The sequence below is a fragment of the Meles meles genome, chromosome 8 (genome assembly GCF_922984935.1).
Source record: "Meles meles chromosome 8, mMelMel3.1 paternal haplotype, whole genome shotgun sequence".
NCBI lineage: Eukaryota > Metazoa > Chordata > Mammalia > Carnivora > Mustelidae > Meles > Meles meles.
In genome coordinates, this window is record NC_060073.1 from 18,569,487 (window position 1) to 18,591,374 (window position 21,888).

At 46.4% G+C, this 21,888-nt stretch overlaps 1 protein-coding gene across 1 annotated transcript in view; it reads right to left on the reverse strand.

The window, feature by feature from the left end:
- PTPRJ (protein tyrosine phosphatase receptor type J) overlaps positions 1-10,470 on the reverse strand; it is a 161,494-nt gene extending 151,024 nt beyond the window's left edge. Inside the window, exon 1 of the mRNA XM_046014724.1 lies at positions 10,012-10,470. Coding sequence (XP_045870680.1) covers positions 10,012-10,458 — 447 coding nt within the window. The 5' untranslated portion in view covers positions 10,459-10,470. The remainder of the gene's footprint in view (positions 1-10,011) is intronic.
- Between the last annotated feature and the right edge of the window lie 11,418 nt (positions 10,471-21,888).

The window sequence follows — 21,888 nt, forward strand, 5'->3', positions numbered from 1 at the left end:
AAGGAAGGGAGGGAAGGAGGGAGGGACGGAGGGAGAGGGAGGGAGGGAGGAGGAAAATAAAAACAAAGAAAAAATTACCATTCAAAATAGTTTAGGGGAGTGGAGATTACAGATAATTTTGCTTTCTTCTTTTATTTATCTACGTTTCCAATTTTTTTATATAAAAAAATGACAACAACCTAAACTGACTCACCTGGGAATTAAATCAACCCCCTCTGGATGAGGCCCCTCCAGCCAACTGGGGTCTAAGGGCCCCCAGAGCATCAGCATGAGGTCCTGTGCAGATCAGCATGGGTGCAGTGAGGGCAACACAACCTGGAGGTAAAAATTCTGGGCTGTGAGGCCAGGCAGGGCCAAGTGTGAGTCCCCACTACTCACCAGATGGCTGATGGTCCCTCAGAACTTCAGACCCCCCGAGATCTGCTCCTAAGTTCTCAGAGTACATGACACAGGAGGCAGGAAAGGTTTGCTTTCTACCTAACCCATTAACCAAAGAACACAAAGCATAGCCAATAGCTTGTGCTACAGGGTGGTCTTCAGAGGCGGTCCCCCTACAGTTTCCATAAGGGCAACTACTTAAGAATAGGCCCCCTCAGTTTCCAGTGGACCCGCTCCCTTCCTAGGGACCTCCCTGAAAGCTGGTCCCTCTTGCACCAGCCACAGCAAGACCCTGTTCAGCTACACTTGGGGGCATTTACAGTGCATAACTGGGGACTTTATACTGGTTTCCCACCGTCTCTGGAAACAAAAGCCACCCCCACCCTTCCCCCACATCTTCTGCCACTCGACGGCCTATCCTAGCAGCTTCCAGTTTCTTGGACAATGCCGAAAGTCACAATAAGAAATTCAAACTCCACACTTCAGCACACACACGCACAGAGTATATGTCACGGAAACAAATTTCATGACACAACACTTACCTTTTCTATATGCAGTGAACCTTGAAACTCTCTAGTCTATCATTCTTTAATGGTGCTCATAACTTACTAAATTGGTTTTACGGCCCACGGTTTTAAACAGACTACTTTCCAGCAGATAGATCTAGGGTTTGGTTTTCCCAACTTCGCTCATGTTCTGGATCATATTAGGTGGAACCATGTTTGAGGGCCAATAGTCAAAGGACCAAAAATAATATTTCATATGGTTCAACCTAAAAGTATGTGCCTCTTGTACACTGATTCCAAATTTAATTAAGTTTTACAACTTGGCTACACTATGTACAAAAGACAGGTGACACCTGAATTGGACAAGTCACTCAGAGACAGACTGAGCTGCACCTTAAGTGGGAAGGACAGGGGCACCTAGGTGGCTCAGTTAAGGGTCTGCCTTCAGCTCAGGTCATGATCCCAAGGTCCTGGGACTGAGCCCCACATTGGGCTCTCTGCTCATCCGAGAGCCTGCTTTGCCCACTGCTTGCTGCTGCTCACCCTACTCGTGCGGTCTCTCTCTCTCTCTCTCTCTCTCTCTCTGTCGATCTCTCTCTCTGTGCCAAATAAACATTTATTTGGCACAGAGAGAGAGAGAGAGAGAGAGGGAGAAAGAGCACAAGCAGACGGAGTGGCAGGCAGAGGGAGAAGTAGGTAGAGGGAGAAGCAGACTCTCTGCTGAGCAAGGAGCCTGTTGTGGGACTCAATTCCAGGACTCTGGGCTCATGATCTGAGCAGAAGACAGACTATAAAATCTTTTTAAATAAATAAATAAATAGTGGGAATGACAAACTCACAGGAATGCTATAAGCTCATACATGCTGAAGGGCTTTGTAACCTACAAGGTAAACATAATTTTTTAAATCTTTCTAAGAGCTAATTTATGCCAGTACCCCCAGCAAAATAAGATGATAAAACAACAGCCAACATCTTTTGAGGGTTTATTTCATGCTAAGAACTTGTTACGTGGATCCCTTTAATCCGTATTTTTATTGTCCCCATTTTCCAGATGAGAAGAAGTACAGCTCTGAGCATAAGAGTTCTTGGAGGAGTCAGGTCTGTCCGACTCCCAAGCTGGTATGATAAACTCTACCCACATCGAGCTCCCTGCAGCTCTCTGTCTCCGGGCTCAGGAACAGGACTGCCAGCAAGGTCCTCTTCCAGTGGGTAAGGAAGAACCCCATGACACAAGGACATGAGAAGAAGGCAGCCCTTGAGCCAGGAGCAGGAGCTGCAGGACCGCTTTGCAGCCATAGAAACCAGTGGAACAGTCAGGACAGACTCCTCTGGTCTCCCACCTCCTGCAATTAGAGCCAAGGATTATATCTTTACTTTTGATTGGTGGTATTAAATAACTCCTCTTGGCCCTGCAGGAAAGGGCCAGAGCAGGGAGGCAGCCACAGCCAGAGCTGGTCAGGTCACAAAACAAAGAGAAATGCTCAAGTTAATGCAAGCAGAACCCTGTTTTTTAAAGACCATGGTCAGTAGTCCTGCGCTTCTCGGTGCTTAGGACCACCCTGGCCACTCTTCAGTCATATCTTGTGGTCATTTAACCTATATTAATTATATTCACTGTCAAAAGAGAAATGTAATTTGTTTCTTTTTTAAGATTTATTTCTTTATTTGAGGGAGAAACAGAGCAGGGGAGGGACAAAGGGCAAGGGAGAGAGAGAATCTCAAGCAGACTCCCGCAGAGTGCGGAGCCTGACGCAGGTTTTGATCTCACAACCCTGAGATTGTGACCTGAGCTGAAACGGAGAGTTAGACACTTAACTGACTGAGCCAGCCAGGTGCCCCAAGAGATGTAATTTAAATTATGCTATCAGGGAAGCGTACACGGCTCCACATTATACATCTGAATACATTTATATGCATATGTGTGTGTGTTAACATTCCATTGTGGACTTAATCTCTTAAATCCAATTTAAAAGATTCTGTGGCACAATTTTGACAAGTCCTAATTATGGCCGTGTGCCCTAACTTGAAAATCTAACTCCTGAGTAAATGGAATATTCTGTTAAATATTGTTCTATTTCTGTACCCATTTACAAGGAACTTTGACATAATGCAATTTCAACTTATCCAACTACGCTGTGTGAGAAGTTACTATTAGTATTATTAGCATTTTAGAAATGTGAACACCAAGGATCAGAAAGGTTCAGGCACCTGCCGAAGATCACAGCTAGTTAGATGGGAGAGGCAGGGTTCCAACCAAGCAATCCGGTTCCAAGCTCTATAGTCTCTTCACCATCCAGGGATCTTATTTATTTCTGAGTCCCTGAAGAACAAGGGCCACATCGAAAATACTTGGAAAACACAAATGAGAGCCATAGGACTAACTTCTTTAATTTCCAAAGACCCTATACAAATCAATAACAAAATGGCAATCTTTTTTCTTTTTCTTTTTTTTTTTTTAATGAACAGGGAGTTAGCTAGAAAGTAAAGAAGGAAGGAAGAAATGCAGATGTCCAAAACATAGGAAAAAATATTCAACTAATTCAAAGATATAAATAAAAGTAGCAAGATACAAATTTTTTACCTCTCAGACTGGCACACATTTAAAAATTTAATAATCCTGGGGGTGCCTGGCTGGCTCAGGCAGTAAAGCATGCAACTCTTGATCTCAGGGTTGTGAGTTCAAGCCCCACGTTGGGTGCAGAGATTACTTAAAGAAAAAAAAAAACTTTAAAAGATTAAAAAAATAAAATTTAATAATCTTCAGTTCTCAAACCTATGCGTGGGTGCAGGCAAACTGGGGCAACGTTTCTGGAGGAAACAACAACAGCTACCAAACTTTAAATGCATGTACCCTCTAATGCAACAATCCTAAAATTAGAAATTTATCCTATGGATATCCTTGTGAAAGTGACAAGAAATAGGCACGAAAGACATTCTCTGAAGCATGATTTGTAAAAGGCTTGGGGAAGGGGCACTAAAAACAGTTAAAGTGTCCCCTGATAAGGGCATGGTCAAATAAATCATGGTAACTTCACACATCAGAATCCCAAGCAGTCATTTAAAAGAAGGAGTTAAAGCTGTCAGTAAAGGTATTAAATAATCTCTTAAGTAACAAAGTAAATTAAAAGGCTAAGTAGACTATGATATATACATAAAGTTTTCAATGTAATTTTTTTAAAAGATTAATGCAGATACATGTATACATTACAAAGAAACATTTTTCCTCCTGGAAGGAAACCAAGGATACCCACAGTGATTACCTCTGAAGAAAACTGATATTTTTCTAATGCTATACAGCTTTAGATTGGAGGGTTTTTAACTTGCGAATCCTAGGCTGTTTCAAAAAGTCTATGAAACCCTTGAAATTGGATACAAAGTTGTCAATATGTGCATTCCTTTTAGGGAGAAGATACTTCCCTTTTACATACTCTGTAAGGGTCTCACACCCCCACCTCACCCCCGGGAAAGATTAAAAACCACTGTGTTATGGACTCCATGCTGGTGCTAAGTTTTAATGTTCCCTCACTTATTTACCCAGAAGCCATGAAATAACACTGGGCTGGGGCCCAGCGCAGGCACCCAGAAAACCACTACCCATTTCTGCCCTGGAGAAGGAGATAGTTTGGAGCATAATGACGACATTGTCTGCTCAAAACTCAGAAATGGCAACAGGGTACAGCTTTCCTCTAACAGGAAGAAGGAAAAGTGGAACTGAAAAATATTTGCATGTTTAAAATTAGACCTTCTGTGGGAGCTGACAGTACTTTGCTTTCAAAAGGCCCCCTAACCCACCGTTTCAGTCCCCCCCCCACCCTCCACCCCAGCATTTACATGCCATGAAAATTCCGAGACAATGGGATGACTACAGCTATCACTAATAAGGAAGTAATAACAAAGTTCCTACAGCTCCTGTCCTCTGCAGGGTCACCAGGAAAGCCACACAAGGCGGTGACAAATGACAGTGGACTTCTCTTGCCTGAGATATCTGCCATTTCCAGGGACCTTGACTTAGAGACCCTCTGCCCCCACTCATCCCTGACAGGGGTGCAGGAGGTGGAGGACAATGAGGACATCACACACACACAGCCTGTATCACAGTTGTGAGTGGCTGGCTGGGGGCGATCAGAGTAACCTCTCACTCCCAAGGCCTGTAAGTCACGAAGGCAGGCTGTCTGCTGTGTGCCCAGTACTTCCTAAACTTAAGCAATTTTTCACCTTTACAAGTTTGCCATAACCATATCATCATTTCATAAATAGGTACCCAATATTTTTCTTCGGATCAGCTTTTTACTAAACATAAACAATTTACATGCCAAGATACTACATTTAGCTTCACTCTACCTATAAAATCATGGACATGTTATGCAACTTACAATTTTTTTTACTAATACCCCCTGAAATAAATAATTCTTAACATTTAGAAAAAAAAAAAAAGGTTTTGTGACTGAGCTAAGTTTACTGTGCATGCCCACAGGTGTCACTCTGTGAGAAGCGCCTGATAAGGATTTGTTACATGAACTAATGTTGTGAAGCCCCACTTCTTCCCCCCAAACAACAGCCTTAGCCACAACCTTAGAATCGTGCCTTAGATTTCATATGGCAGTTCCTCTCCTATCCTATTTGCTCCTCTTCAGCTGCCCAGGGAAGCAGGAAGTGTTAGTCCCATTTTCCAGATAAGGAAATGAGGAGTCACCGAGGTTAAGGGACTTGCTCAAGTTTATGCAGCAACTAAGTGGCGGAGCAAGGACCCAAACCCAGGTCTTTCCACCCCAGACCCTGTCACCACTAAGACTCAGGCTCTCAAAGCAAGACGAGCAGGAAGGAGGTACCTGGGTTGTCCGTGTCACAAACAGAGCAGACCCTATAGAGTACAAGATGCAGAGAAGCCAAAAGGACTCCCTGCCCCATCAGGGTTCAGAACCCACAAGCCCGTTCTTCACCACAAGTCTGTCCTCATGTCTCACTTGCACACTGAAGACCTTCTCTAAAATATATGACTTTATACGGCACGGGACAGAAAATGGGGGCAGTGAAGGCATCAGGCCTGGCTCTACTGAATCCTAGTTATAAATCGTGGGTAAGCACAGAACCCCAGTTTTCTCTCAGATAAAATGGGAACATGAACAGCACCTACCTTTTAGTATTTCTGAAATGGTCAAATGAGATAATGCATTCAAACCCTGACCACAGTATCTACCACGTATAACATTACCTATTAATTATAATGTTACCAGCAGCGTGAGGTTAAAGAGGAAATATACAGAAAATTGCCTCTTACCCTGCACTCAAAATAATTCCCTTGGCCAAGCAGTGAATGGACTAAGAAGTAATTGCGGGCCATGTGCGGGCTAAACCCAGGCCTATAGTCATCCGGCAACTCTACCTCGGCCTCAACCCCAAGCAAAAAATTACTTTTAGGAGCTAAATAACCTCTTTGCTGACCAAAATTGTTCACTCAGGAGCCAGGATTCTCCCTGCTCAGGAAAGCTTGGGGATCCGTGGTTGTCTTCATGGTGGGGCTCAACTTGAAATCAGCTCAAAGTCACAGTCTAACCATAAACCAGCCTGCTCTGTTTTCTTAAACTGTCTGCAAACAAAAGATAATCGTTTGGTTTTTCCATTGTTGTTCTGAAGCAAAACAAAATATTTAAAGTCACCCATATGAGATTTTAACAAGCAACTTTAGGAGGAGTCAACATATTTTTTGTAGTCTGGATGAAGCAGGTAGGTAAGCAGGCTTAAGAATTAGCTATTATAGATCACAGATGCAAACACTTATTATTCACCAGGAAACAAGAAAGCAAAGAAAAAGCAAATCCAAAACACTATAAGACCAACAAAACAGCTATCAGTTACCAGCTTCTTTCTTTCTTTCTTCCTTTCTTTCTCCCCGCCTCCCACCCCATTTTAAAGCAGCCCACTATCAAGCTATTTCTTAAAGAATCTGTCAGGACTATTTCCCAAGAAAAGGAGGGGAGGCTGCAGGGGGACAGGACCGCCCGGTCACATTGCCTAAAACATACACATAAACCAAAGTTAGTGTGCAAAAATGCTACGAGAATGGGTGGAGTCAGACACTTCAACTAGCACTGTCCTCAGGCTGGAATCATCTCCGACAGTCCTTCTGTCTTGAAGAAGGGGAATGAGATGCCAGGGTCAAAAATGGCTTTTCCGCCCCTACAAAGCACTGGAACTTCCAGCATCTCCTCTCTTCAGCCTCCACACCCATCCTCATTAATTCCCTCACAGAGCTGTGTCTTTTCCATGCCTTGTCCATTTTTTTGACCTGCTACAGTTGATTCCATTTAAAACACACACACACACACACACACACACACACACACCATCCAAGCTTCAGAAAACCAATCAAATGTTAGGGAGGCAGCCTGATATCTTCACCCACATCTCCTAAATGCACAAACTTCAGAAATCTCAAGTATGACTTCCAATCTCAAGCATGTTTCCTTTTGAAAAATGCAATTTATACCTACAGTATAGGGCTTCCCCAGTGAGGTAGGGCTACACCTGTAGTTAAAAGTACCACCAAAGGGGTACCTGGGTGGCTCAGAGGTTAAGCCTATGAATTCCGCTCAGGGTCCTGGAATCAAGCCTGGAATCAGGTTCTCTGCTCAGTGGGGAGCCTGCTTCTCCCTCTTTCTGCTTGTTTCTCTGCCTATTTGTTATCTCTGTCAAAAAAAAATAAATAAAATCTTAAAAAAAAAAGTGGGGTGCCTGAGTGGCTCAGTGGGTTAAAGCCTCTGCCTTTGGCTCAGGTCATGATCTCAGGGTCCTGGGATCGAGCCCCACATCAGGCTCTCTGCTCCGCGGGGAGCCTGCTTCTGCCTCTCTGCCTATTTGTGATCGATCTCTCTCTCTGTCAAATAAATAAAATTAAAAAAAAAAAGTAACAGCAAAGTAAAACATGGCAGAAGAAAGAAAAAAAAGAGAGAAAGTATCATGAAAAGACGAGGCAGAGGCAGGCAACACAAGTTCCAGTCCCAGCTCTTCCACTGTCTTGCCAGGTGACCTCAGCCTGGTCGCCGTCTTCTCTAGGCCTCAATATTCTCACCTAAAAAATGAAGAGTTTGGGCTATCTTGAAAGTCTGGTCCAGCTCGAAAATTCCCTGAAGTATCCACTCTCAAAATGAACTGTCAACTGTGGGTTTTGAAAGCACTTTTTCAGAGAACCTTTTATATTTCCTATTTTATAATGTATCCCAAAATGAGAAATAAAGAGTTGCCTTGCGTTTCCACAGAACACATTAGAGAGGAAGGAAATATCTGAATAGGGACAAGCAGAGAGCAGCAATTTGCTACTGAAATACAAGGAAGGATTGGGCAAGTAATCAATTTACCCCAGACATTTTTTCACTGATTCAAAGCATAGCTAGCAACCACCATGGACAAAGTAAAAACATAATATAATAAAAAAATATATGTGTGTCAAATTAAACTAAAAATAAATGAAGAGCAAATATTTCTTTAGTATAAACTTTGGTCCAAGAGATGTTCAATTATGAGGCAATTTTCTTTTTAATCTCATAGACTGCTCTACGTGAATTTCCTTACAGGGACAGGGAGAAGGTGGTCCATACACACTGTGTCTTAAGTAACCCCATCTGGACACCTTTTAATGTTTACAAAGCTCTTTCAGACATTAGCTAGTGGACGCTCCTCAAATAAGTCTTGGGGGCAGGTGGTGTTAGCCCACCCTACAAACGCTGTTAAAGAAGGTGTGGGAAACTGAAGAGCATGACCAACCCTGAAGCCCGGCCCTAGAGCTAATTGAGTGTTTTCTGCAAGAGGAGGTCACACTGCCTTCCAAGGTCTGCTGAAGAAAACTGGGAGGGGAGGCGTGCACCCAGAGCAACTCTTTGGGTGCGGAGAGTTCCTACAGCCCCCAGGCCCCAGTTCCCGCATCCTGCTTGCTGGGCTTCTTTGCGGCCCCAAGGATGGTGTCCGCATCCTGCTTGCTGGGCTTCTTTGCGGCCCCAAGGATGGTGTTTCTGCTCTCAGACAATCCTGTATCTGTGCTTGAAAAGTTTTCCCTGAAACCAGGTTCCATCCTTAGCCAATAACTCATTTCCCAGGCTTCCAACATTATCTCCTTAGAGCTGTTTGTATAAAACAAGCGAGATTTTCATTAACAAAATGCACAATAGGGGTATCACCAGGCCACTTTCGACCGCGGGTGCAGGACCCTAGCAGGCTCCTAGAAGGCTGTGAAGACGAACCCGCTTGCTCAGCTCCCGCGACCAGGGCTGGGTGATTCTGCTCTTTCACTTCTCCCTCTCGAGTTCCCCATCTGTGACATGGAAACGTCTCCCAGCTGCCCAGCCTCAGCCCCAATGGGAATACTACGAAGGGGAAACGGCGCTTTCAGAAAGGTCGGACGCCAAAATGCCAGGCACAGCAGTATCTGAAAAGCGAAGCTAGAAAACGGCGGTGCGGGGAGAGCCTGCGCCCACAAAGCACGAAATAAACGCCCAGGGAAGCAAGCAGCTTCTCCGGGAAGGGGACAGTCGCCTTGACGAAAGCTTGCGAGGGGCCACCTTTGACCGGGCTGGGGACTTCCCTCCAGAAGCGGTGCCCTCGGCCCGGAGGCCCCGCGCCCGGCCCTGCCCCGGCTCCCCCCGCCGCCGCCGCTGCGGGTCGGCCCAGCCCCTCGGGCCCCTGCAGGCCGGGTCGGAGGTCGGCCGCGCTCGGCCAGGCCGGCCCCGCTCCGCGACGCGAGCCCTTCGCAAACACGCCCCCTCCGGCCGCCGCGGGCGGGCTGGCCGGGCCCGCGCCGGCCAGATGTGACCAGCTCCGGGAAGGGCCGGGCCAGAGACGGCCTAGAGCCAGAGCGGGGGCTTCCACCAGGAGGCCACCAGCACCCCGGGACCCCGGATCCCGCCGCGCTGGACTGGGCAGCCGGGGCAGGGGCTCGGTCGCCGGCGCGCGAGGCCGGCTGGGTTCCTGCGAGCCCCCTCCAAGAGGGGGGCTCGGAGCCCTCGGGACCCTCGCCACCTCCTGCGGACCCCGCCGACAGGGCACACCCGGGCAGGTGCAGGGGATGCCAGTCCCGCCCCCACTCTTCGTGCCCACCCCACCCTGCCCCCGCTCCCGGGCCCACCCGGCCGCTCACCTGGCCCAAGCGCAACAGCAGCAGCAGCGGCGGCAGCGCCCAGCGCAGCCCCGGCAAGCGCGGAGGCGGCCGCGCCTCCCGCGCAGCCCGCTTCATGCCCCGCGCGCCCTGGAACGTGCCCGGGACGCTCGAGTCGGGCCGCGCCGTGCGCCCGAACCCGGGCGCCCTCGTCGCCGCCTCCAGCCGCCGCCTCCTCCTCCTCCTCCTCCAGCCCGTCCGCCTAGTCCCCGCTCCGCCCGCCCCGGGCTTCCCCGGGGACATGGCAGCGGCGGCGGCGGCGGCGGTGGCCACACGGCGGAGCCTGGCGCGGCTGCCGCGGGAGGGACGCGTCCCTGGGCGCGCAGGGGCTTCGCGGGGCGGAGCAAGTGGCGCCCACCCCCCGCGCGCGGCGCCCTGATCCCGGCTCCTGCGGCTCCGGCGGCTCCCGCTGCCTCCTCCGCGCGTCATGCGGCTCGGGCTGCAGGGAGCCGCGGAGAGCGCTCAGCCCCCTCCCTTCCCCCTCCCCCTCTGAATATTCATCGCTTCCTCCCGCCCGGCGGGCCAGGCGGCTGCAGCGTACCGAGGCCCCTCGCCGCCCTCCCGCTACAGCCCCCGCCCCCGCCCAACCGGCGGGGCTGGCGGGCGGGCGGCGGGGAGGGGGCGGTGGCGCGCCCCGCGCGCGCCCTGGCGGCTCCCCTCCGGCGGGCAGAGGAAGCGCCCCCGCCGTGCCCGCCCTCTCCGCGCAGCCCTCCCACATTCCTGGGGCTCGGGACCCGGGACCCGCTCTGCGGCCCTCGCGCAGCGCGAGCTGTTACCCCACGGTACAGGCGTCCCAGCCTCGGCCCCGCTCCGTGGCTCGGGGTTTGGGTCACCAGCTGTTGACAGAGATCCCTGCCGAGGGCACAGCCAGGCCTGCGTTTAGACAACGATCCCGCGAAGGCCTGCCCGGTGGGTGGGCGTGGGGGTGAATGAACCCCTAAATTGTAGGAGACGTGCTGTGTGCTGTGCTCTCCCCGCCCCCATCCTCCCCGGCTGAGAGGCAGAGAGCGGGCACGGGACCCGGTCGGGTGATTGGGACCCCGGCTCCGGCGTCTGGCAAACCTATCTCTGCTAGTAACTAGCTGTGTGACCTCGGAAGCGACATTTCACCTCTCTGGACCTCTCCACTCATCTGCAGAATGAAATTAATACTAGTACCCGTCTAGGGAGACCCGACTGACAATTACATGAGATAACGGCAGAAAAGTCTTAAACCCCGGGCATGACACATAATGGGCCTCAGTAAGCATTCGCTCTTCCCGCAGCTTTCATCGCATCATCGAAGAAGACCGCGAGCTACAAGGGGTTCAAGACAACTGTAGGTGTTACTACTATGCCAGTGCACAAAGGAGAAAATCGAGGATCTGGGAGACGAAGCCGGTTCCCCTAGGAGAAGTAATGAGAGAAAGGGCCAAGCCAAGGAGTGCCGGGGAGGGAGAGATGAATTCCAACCAGGAGAAGTGACACCTGAGCTGGGCTTTGAAGGATGGGTTGAATTTCACCGGGCAGATAGAGGGGGGCAGGGTCTCAGGAAGTGGGAGCAACTTGGCAAAAAAACAGGAGGCAGATGCTTTGGGCTTGTTCTTTTGAAAAGCAGGGGTGGGGGTGGGGGGTAGTATCCAGGGGAGATTTTGAAAGATGAGTTTAGCAGGGTGGAAACCACCAGGTGTCCAACACCACTTCCAGACACCTCTGGTGCCTCAGGTTCCCTATCTGCAAGATGGGAACACAGGTTCACTCAAAAGGTCTAAGCAGCTCCTACCAGACCATACACCCAGATAAGCTCAGTCAGTGTGGGGATTTCACCTGCTGGCTTAAATACCTTGCCATCTTTTGTTCAAACATGATATAATTCACAAGAAATTCTGTTCCTCCCTTGCCTCTTTCCCTTCATGGGGCTGAGACAGGTGGTTTGAAAGGCACTAGTGTCCTTGAGGCTCAGAGGGAAAGAACGCTTGACTTAGCACGGGCACTGCCAGGTCTGCGAGCTGCCACAGGTGCAGACCCTACAGAGCCATCCGGGCCTCCCCGGCTTCATGGCTTGGATCTGCAAACAGTACCCTGAAACTCAGTGTGCACTTTGATTTTTCTCTTGGGTAAAATGTATGCCCAAGTTTAAGTGTGGATCGGAACTGGATTTCCCTACTACGTGGTGAGGAAAGAGAATAAACAGTCTTTTCCGCAAAGGGAGTTAAGATCTAAATAATAAACTACCTGTTCAGTCACAAACAGATCACACTGGATGAATGACCTCTATGAAAAATGAAATCGGTCCTGAGGAGCTGTGGTATAAACTCCCTGACGGCAGGAGTGGGCCGTTGTCACCCTCGGTGCCCTGCAATGCTTGACTCTGTGCCTTGTCCTTAGCAGGAACTCAGAATCTGTGCAGCTGTGCAGTTGTACACATGCATCCAGGTGACCGTGATGGGAAAGTTCATTTTTCCACATGAATAAATTAAGGAAGGATCATTCACTTTGCAAAGGGATTTGAGACTAAATTCCAGTGTATAGGCCTCGCCTTCAGCCAGTCACTTCCCCTAGAACTTCCCAGATGCCCCACCCCCAAGTTGGGCACACTTCCCCTTCCATGCTCTCCAAGCTCCCTGTGCTAACCCTATGTAACCACAGTGTTGTAAGTGCCTGTTTATGTGACCATCTTCCTCCATGGACCCTAAGTAAGCCCCTTGAAGATGGAGCCTCCATCTTCTTTATCATTGTCTCCCCAGCATATAATGGTCACTCAAATAATATTCATTTAGTTGAATTGAATGCATTCCTTTGAATAGTAAACTAAGGTATTAGAGATGTGTGTGTTCTCTCTCTCTCTCTCTCTCTCTCTCTCACACACACACACACATACACACCCCAAATTCCATTTGCAAACAGCTTTTCAGGCATAAATCTACTGTGCAAAGTTCAAGACACATTCTCTTTGAGAATGTATAATCATACTTGACCTTTTAATCATGTCCACCTTCAAGCAAAAGCTAAAGCTTTACTGAATATGGGGCCAGGTGCACAGAGAACAAAAGAGCCCAGCCAAGAGGTTAAAGTAGAGGGTTCCTGGATGTGTTCCAAAACCTTCTGATAGGAATCACCTCGTGACTTGTTACACTCTAGATTCCCATGCCTCTCCAGAGACTGCAGGGGATGAGGCCCAGGAATCTGTTTTCAACCAGTTCCTTGGGCCATTCTTGCTGTCAAGCAGGGCTGGAAACACTATTTATCACACGGCTGGCCTGCATTGTGCCCCTAATAAAAAGAAAGACCTCTGATCAGTTACCCCCTAGGTTCCAGGCACTGCTCTAGATTACATCCATTATTTCTACTCCTTATAATAATCCTGCAGAACAGGTACCATTATCAGTGTTTTACAAACCAGGAAACAGAGTCTCAGAGAGGCTTAGCTACTTACACAAGGTCATACAGCTTCAAAGTGGCAAAGCCAGGATCTGAAACCAAATCTTTCTTGCCACCATGCCCCACTCCTTGACGCTTACAGATAAGCTAATATAAAGTGCTCTAGGTGTTGGTTGTTACTACTAACTTTTGTTATTACTCTTCTGGGCCTCAGTTTCCCCAGTTTTAAATGGGAAGGGACAGAGGCTACAAGACTTCCTATTTCATCCACAGAGGATGGGGAACAGGCAGAGCGGCCATCCCACCAGGAGGCAAGCCTTCTGGCCACCAGCCTGGAACCAGGTCACTAGCCCCTCAGGGAGCCCATTCAGCCTGGCAACCCTCAGTTTATTTTAAAAGCCACCATGAGCAAACCATTCTCCAAAGCCCTCCTAAGCAGAATGGAATGTTTCTTGGGAGTCTGATTAGCTAATGTTGCAGGCATGGCTGCCCTGAGACCTTCCTGTCTCGCAGACTTGAACTGAATCAGAATGGAAAGGAAGACTTTTAGAAAGTTCTTAAAAAAAAAAAAAAAAAGTAGCACTTCATCTTTATAATAGTAACAGGATGTTTCCTGTGGACTAATAACTGGGCTGTGGTTAGAACTCCATGTTTGTCCACCAGACCTCAGTTCCTCCCTAAACAGTGCCCTAATCACCTGCGCATGCACCAAGCCAGGAAGTGCCTTGGCAAATGCCTTCCTTGTTTCTGACTTCAAGCACTTACAACATTAAGCATTTTCCTAATTCTTTTCTCCTGTGTGTGTGTGTGTGTGTGTGTGTGTGTGTGTGTGTGTGGTGTTGAGATAGGAAACAAAGTTTGACTTACAAAGAAACAGTTGCATGTGACAGATTTTCAGGGCGGAAAGAAAGCCTATTGTAGGTCCTCAGGTTCTGGGAGTGCAGAAACAGAGCCATTTCTCCTGAGTCCCCCCATCCTTTCCCCAAGTTTAGGTACCCAAAGGGATCAGCCCACTGGCTTCTGTTCTCCCAGCTTGTTAGGCCTGAGTCAAGGTCCCACTGAGCCCAGCACCTTTACATTCTGTCAGGACAGACCCAGGACCCAGAGTCTTATGTACCTGGAAACACAAGGAGTGTGTGCCAAGGAGACTGGGAGCCTAGGGGACAAGGAGCTTTTGTCCAGGGCTTGACAATGACTCCAGCATGAATACCAGAAGTGGCAGGCAGGGGGCAGGAGCCAGTCAAGCCTAAAGCAGGAACATCCCCTCAAACAAAGAAAGGGTTGAGAGGTATAAAGGCAAGAAGAGAAGATTGAGCAGGAGGCCCAGAATCCCGGGACTTCCTGGCAGCTTGGTCCTTCCGGGGTTGTTAAAAATAAATTAATTTTTTTCAGGACCAAAAAGAAATGTCCTTTTTTTCCCCAGGTTGAAAAAAAATTATTAATCACATTGCACTAGATGTATAGAATGCCCAGGTCCCTGCAGTTAGGACAAGAAATCAACTTGGGGGGTGCCTGGGTGGTTCAGTCGGATAGACGGCTGGCTCTTGATTTTGGCTCAAGTCATGACCTCAGAGTCCTGGGATTGAGCCCCTCCATTGGGCTCCATGCTCAGCGGGGAGTCTGCTTAAGGATTCTCTCTCTCCCTCTCCCTCTCCCTCTGCCCCTCCCCCCACTTGCCCATTCTCCCTCTCTCTCTCTCTCAAATAAATAAATCTTTCTTTAAAAAAAGAAATCAGGGTACCTGGGTGGCTCAGTGGGTTAAAGCCTCTGCCTTCAGCTCAGGTCATGATCCCAGGGTCCTGGGATCGAGTCCCGCATGGGGCTCTCTGCTCAGCAGGGAGCCTGCTTCCTCCCATCTCTCTCTGCCTGCCTCTCTGCCTACTTGTGATCTCTGTCTGTCAAATAATAAATAAAATCTTAAAAAAATAAAATAAAAAATAAAAAATAAATCAACTTGGAACAGTTGTGTAGCCATCTTGCTAGTAGGGAAGAAAATACTCTGCAATCTAAATAAGCAAATAAAACTCATGTATGACAATATAGGTATAGTATGTATATGAATGATAAACGTGTACATATATATAATATTAGATAGATAGATGCATGAGCTTTGCTCACAGCAATAAAGTGTAGTATATGAGGATGGACTCTGGAGTCAGCTGCCTGGATTCAAATCGTCATCCTGCTGTTTATTAGCTGTGTGACCCTGCACAAATTAAGTTCTCTGTGCCTCGGTATCCTTATCTATAAATGAGGATGTTCTTTTTTTTTTTTTAAGATTTTATTTATTTATTTATCTCATTAGCCAGAACTAGTCATCTGGCCCCACCCAGCTATGGTTGGGGGAGGGGGCTGGGGTGGGACAGCAGGAAGTAGAATCCTACCACGTGCCCAGAAAGCAGAGCTAGAAATGTCTGATGAAGAGCCCTCATGACCAGCACAATTACAGAGCCTCTAGAATCTTGCTATTAAAAGTGTGGTCCACTGACCAACAGAATGAATGACCCCTGGGAGATTGTTAGAAATGCGGAGTTTCTGACCCAACCCCAGAAATTCTATGTTAATGGTTAATTTTATGTGTCAGCTTGAATAGCCACAGGATGCCCAGCTGTCTGGTTAAACATTATTTCTGGGTATATCTGTGAGGGTGCTTCCGACAGAGATTCACATGTGAATGGGAGTGGGGAGGGGTGTAAAGCAGATTGCCCTCTCCGATGTGGGTGGACTCCATACGATCTGTTAAGGGCCTGACTAGAACAGAAAGGTGGAGGATGGTTGAATTCTTCCTCTACCTGACTGTTTGAGCTAGAACCCCAATCTTTTCCTGACTTTGGCACTCCTGGTTCTCCAGCCTTCAGACTCAAACTGAAATTCACACCCTCAGCTCTGACTCTCTGGCTCTCAGGACTTTGAACTACACAACCAGCTTTCCTGGGTTTCCAGATGGCAGATGGCAGATCTGGGGCTTCTCAGTCTCCATAATAACATGAACCAAAATTTTATCTTTATTCGATATACATATTTATACATATATAATAGATACTACATATCATATGTATTATATATTACTAATATATATACTATATATTACTATATATACTAATATATTACTATTATATATTATATATACTATTACATAGTATATATATTATATACATATATATTATATATACATATATACTATATATATAATATATACTATACTATATATATATACTATATATACTATATATATACTATATATATACTCTATACTATACTATATATAATATATAATATACTATATATACACTATATACTATACTATATATACTATTACTATATACTATATACTATACTATATATATAATATATATATACTATATATATACTATACTATATACTATATATATATACTATATATATATACTATACTATATATACTATATATATACTATATATACTATATATAATATATATATAGTATACTATATATATACTATATATATAATATATACTATATATATAATATATACTATATATAATATATACTATATATAATATATATATAGTATATATATAATATATATATAGTCCCTCCTGACACAGTGACAACCTGGAGACTCATTATGCCTGGAGCAAGACATCCACAGGGCAGAAACATAAACCTAAACAGGGCAGAGCAGAGAAGGGATCCTGCCTGACTCCCTAACCCAGCCTGGCATTTCTTACGGAGGAGCATCCCCGGCTCCTAGCCTCTAGACCTTCAGCACCGGCCTGAGGCATGTGTGTTCTCTGCACGCCTGGACCATATGCAGGAGTTAAACTCCACTCCCAGAGCTCAAAGGGAGCTTAGAGGTCATGCATTGCACCCAACTTTATTGATAAATAAATGATAAGTAAGTGAAGGCCAAGAGGAGGACGACGACTTGTCTAAAGTCGTGGAGAAGTTTATAGGAAAAGTCAGAATGGGGACTAGGATGGGACGTAGGATATATATAGGTATCACGCACATGCACTTGCACACACCCACACACGGACACACACAGGTTATACTGTTTTAAAGTTTACAAAGTTCTTTCACATACAGGCAGTGATGATACTCAAAATATTTTAACCTGTCAGCCACATGTTCTGACGAATCAGGTTGGACATTGGACTACAGCGCTACAAACATTAATTCACTTGGCCCCTCAAAAACCCTGAGACGTAGGCTCAGAAAGATTGACATTTAGCTCCATTCACCATGTTAGGTAAGATTTGTGTTTGCTTGTTTGCAGGTTACAGGGAAAGCTTAAGCCAAAAGGTGGGCTTTATTCTAAGAACACTGGGGTGTCTCACAGACTCCAAGACAGGAAGACAGCAGGGGCACCGAGAGCTGGGAACCCAGTAAGATCCAAGCCAGTTGTCTCTCCATACCTGCCTCTTGCTTCTCCCCTACAGGCCATCCATCCTGCATTCATTCTCTGTACCTTTGTGCACTCATTTCTGGTTTTTCCCATCTCTGCTTCAGGTTATTACAATGAGCTCCAGACCATTTCAAATCCCCATTTGCAAAAGAAATCTGATTGGCCCTGTTTGAATCCCATGCCCATCTCAGGTCCAATCAATGTGGGCAAAGGGACAGGGTCATATTACATAAAAATGACCTCCAAAGATCACTCCCCCCACTGGAGGGCAGATGCACAGACCTGGGTGTCAGTGAGCAGGGAAGACACCCCAAAGACTGGTTAGTATGGTCACATGAACAGGCAGAGCCAGGGCTCAGAACCTGGGCTTCAGACTCTCAGAACAGAATGCCCTTTCCATAGGATCACTGACCCCCCTTTTCCAAGGCCAAATCCAAACACATGGTTGCTCACTCTGCACCAGTCCTTGAGAGCCAAGGGTCATCTCTGCTGTCCTGGGAGGATTTAGGCCAAGGCTAAGATTCAATACCAGCTATGGCTAGATCTCCTGCACACAAATCAAGGGCGGGCCCTGATTGTTCCCTGAGGGTATTAATAAAATCCAAGAAGCAAAGGAAGAATAAAACCTGCCTTCAGCCATGGAGCCTGAGACTTCTGCCTGCTTCTTGTCCTCTGGTTGTCTGAGCCCACTATTTGGGGATCAAAGAGAGGTGGCTGTCTGTGGGGACCCACTGCATGGGGTCATGGCAAGTAGAGGGAATATCTGCAAGGAACCTCAAATTAAAGTCCTGCTCCGAGGTAGGCAGAAAGCTAGAGTCATTTAGCCAGACAAGGGCAGCACAAAAGGCCCAAGCTGATATTGAGATGGATGTGGCCAAGGAAAGAACTCCAAGGAGAAAGAGAGCAGGCAGCAGATGCCAGACACACTGCTAGGCACCTCCCTGCAGAGGTGGCTCTTAAAGACAATGGTGGGATGGGGCACGGGACACTCACACATCACAGGTGGGAATGGAAGCCAATCTAGTCTCTCAGGAGGCAGCATGGCAATGTGTATTAAGTCCTTAATAATGATAATAATAACAATAATAAAGTTATCTTTACCACAGAAAATCCACTGTTGCTGTCTCTCCACTGAATAAAAAAGAGACTGGCAGGGACCCCTGGGTGGCTTAGTCATTAAACGGCTGCCTTTGGCTCAGGTCATGATCCCAGGGTCCTGGGACTGAGCCCCACATCGGGCTCCCAGCTTGGTGGGAAGCCAGCTTCTCCCTCTCCCACTCCCCCTGCTTGTATTCCCTCTGTGTGTGTGTGTGTGTGTGTGTGTGTGTGTGTATCTCTCTCTCTGTCAAATAAATAAATAAATAATCTTAAAAAAAAAAGAGCCTGGCACACAGAAGTGACTCAAAAAAAAAAAAAAAAAAGCCTGCTGAAATGAACAGCAGGGTGAGTGGTGCGATGTGCACAGAGAGAGAGAGGTGCAAAGGACATTCAGTGCAGCAGCAAATTACAAACAACCAAAATGCCCACCAATAGGGGACTGGTTAAATAAATTATAGTATAGCCTTATAACGGAATACTTTATAGATATTAAAAATGATGGCATAGATGCGTACCTATTGCTTTGGAAGGATATTCTCCATAAGTTATTGAAGGAAGGAAGCAGGAAAAAAGCAATCTCATTTTTTTTTAATATTTTATTTATTCGACAGAGAGAGATCACAAGTAGGCAGAGAGGCAGGCAGAGAGAGAAGGGGGAAGCAGAATCCCCGCTGAGCAGAGAGCCCGATGCGGGGCTCGATCCCAGGACCCTGAGACCATGACCCGAGCTGAAGGCAGAGGCTCAACCCCCTGAGCCACCCAGGTGCCCCACAATCTCATTTTATAGAGAGAAAAACATTTTAATACATGCACAGAGCTAGGTTAATAATGCAAGAAAATGATAACAGGAGATGAGATTTCAGCTCATTCTGATTCTTTTCTTTCAGTTTTTTTTTCCACTTTCTAATTGTTCTTCAATGCCCATGTATTACTTATATAATTAAAAATAAAATGGAGAAAATAAATAAATACATGAAAGTATTTCCCATCTAACAGGAGTGAAGTAGGGCCAGGAAGGGGAATACAAGTTGTCAAGAAACAAATGGTTTCAGAGCACCAGTTCTGTGCACTGCCAAGTGCTTCAGCAGCTACCAAGAGGTGCAGGGGAAGGTCCCTGCCCTCCAGGATTCCGTAGTGTGATGGCAGCAAATCACGGAAGAGGGTGGGAGCTGGCTGCACGCTGGGGATCAGACTGATGGGCATGTGGGCCACCAGCAGACTTCTGCTTCCTGCCTGTAGGATAGAACACAGGGATAGACCAGGGATAGACCAGGACAAGACTGGGGAGAGCTGTAGATGAGGGATCCTGCAGGGCCCGAGATGCAGTCAGAATCAGGAAGAACCAAAACAAAGGCTGGCAATGATGGAGAAAGGCCAAGTCTCATCAGTGAGAGTTGAGCTTAGCAGAACAAAAATTAAAAATCCAACTCTGTGCTAGAGACTGTGCTAGATGCCAGGAATACAGGTGTGAGGAATAATCAAAACCAGCAAGATGCCTGTTTTCAGGGAGTTACAGTCAAGGGGGGAAGAGAATAAAGAAAATTGATTGATCAATCAATAAGTAAATATAACAAGACAAATACGAGTATAGTGAGAGACTGTGACTACACTTACCGTGGTGAGCATTGAGTAATGCATAGAATTTTTTAAAAGATTTTATTTATTTATTTGAGTGAAAGAGAGAGAGCCTGAGAAGGAAGAGGGTCAGAGGAGAAGCAGACTCCCTGTTGAGCAGGGAGCCCAGTGAGGAACTCGATCCTGGCACTCCAGGATCATGACCTGAGCCAAAGGCAGTTGCTTAACCAAATGAGTTACCCTGGCGCCCTGCATAGAATTGTCAAATCACTATGTTGTACACCAGAAATTGATAGAACATTGTCTGTCAACTATGCTTCAATAAGAAAAGAAAAAAGAGAAATACTCCCCACTGTCTTCCTTCAAACAGTGAATGTTATGGAGGAAAAAATAAAATGAACATCCTCAAACCTACTACCAACATTTAACAGTTCTTAACATTTTGCCGAGCTGGCTTCATCTATTTTTCTGTTGCTGTTTTTGTTGATGATGTTTTAAACACATTTCATGATATTTCATCCTTAAATGCTTTAGTACATATCTCTAAAACATAAAGACAGTTTTCTGCATAACTTCAACAGCATTATTCTACACAAGAAAATTAACAATAATTCCTCCATATACCCAAATGTTTTATCCATAGTCAAATACACACAATTGTTCCCCAAATATTTTTTAAAGATTTTATTTTTTTAATTTAAATTTTTTTATTTTTTATAAACATATAATGTATTTTTATCCCCAGGGGTACAGGTCGGTGACTCGCCAGGTTTACACACTTCACAGCACTCACCATAGCACATACCCTCCCCCCAATGTCCATAACCCTACCCACCTCTCCCAGCCCCCCTCCTCCCAGCAACCTTCAGTTTGTTTTGTGAGATTAAGAGTCACTTATGGTTTGTCTCCCTCCCGATCCCATCTTGTTTCATTTATTCTTTTCCTACCCCCCAAACCCCCCATGTTGCATCTCCCCTTCCTCATATCAGGGAGATCATATGATAGTTGTCTTTCTCTGACTGACTTATTTCACTAAGCATGATACCCTCTAGTTCCATCCACATCGTCACAAATGGTAAAGATTTTATTTTTAAGTAATCTCTACACCCAACATGGGGTTCAACTCCACAACTTGAAGATAAAGAGTCACATACTCCACCGACTAAGCCAACCAGGCGCCTGGCGCCCCAAATACTTTTTTGATGCTGGTTTTTCAAACTAGGACTCAATCAGATTCTACACATTGTGTTTGAATGTTTTTACTTTTTAAGTCTCTTTTTAAGGTCTATATCTACATCTCATCTACAATTTTTATCTATAGATTTATCTTCGTTGTCAAAATAACTGCTCCCAAATGTCATATACCCAGAAGAGTACATTGTAGCCAGACCCATCCAAAAGAAACCCAGGCTGTTGTCAGGTAGCAAACACTGTAGCC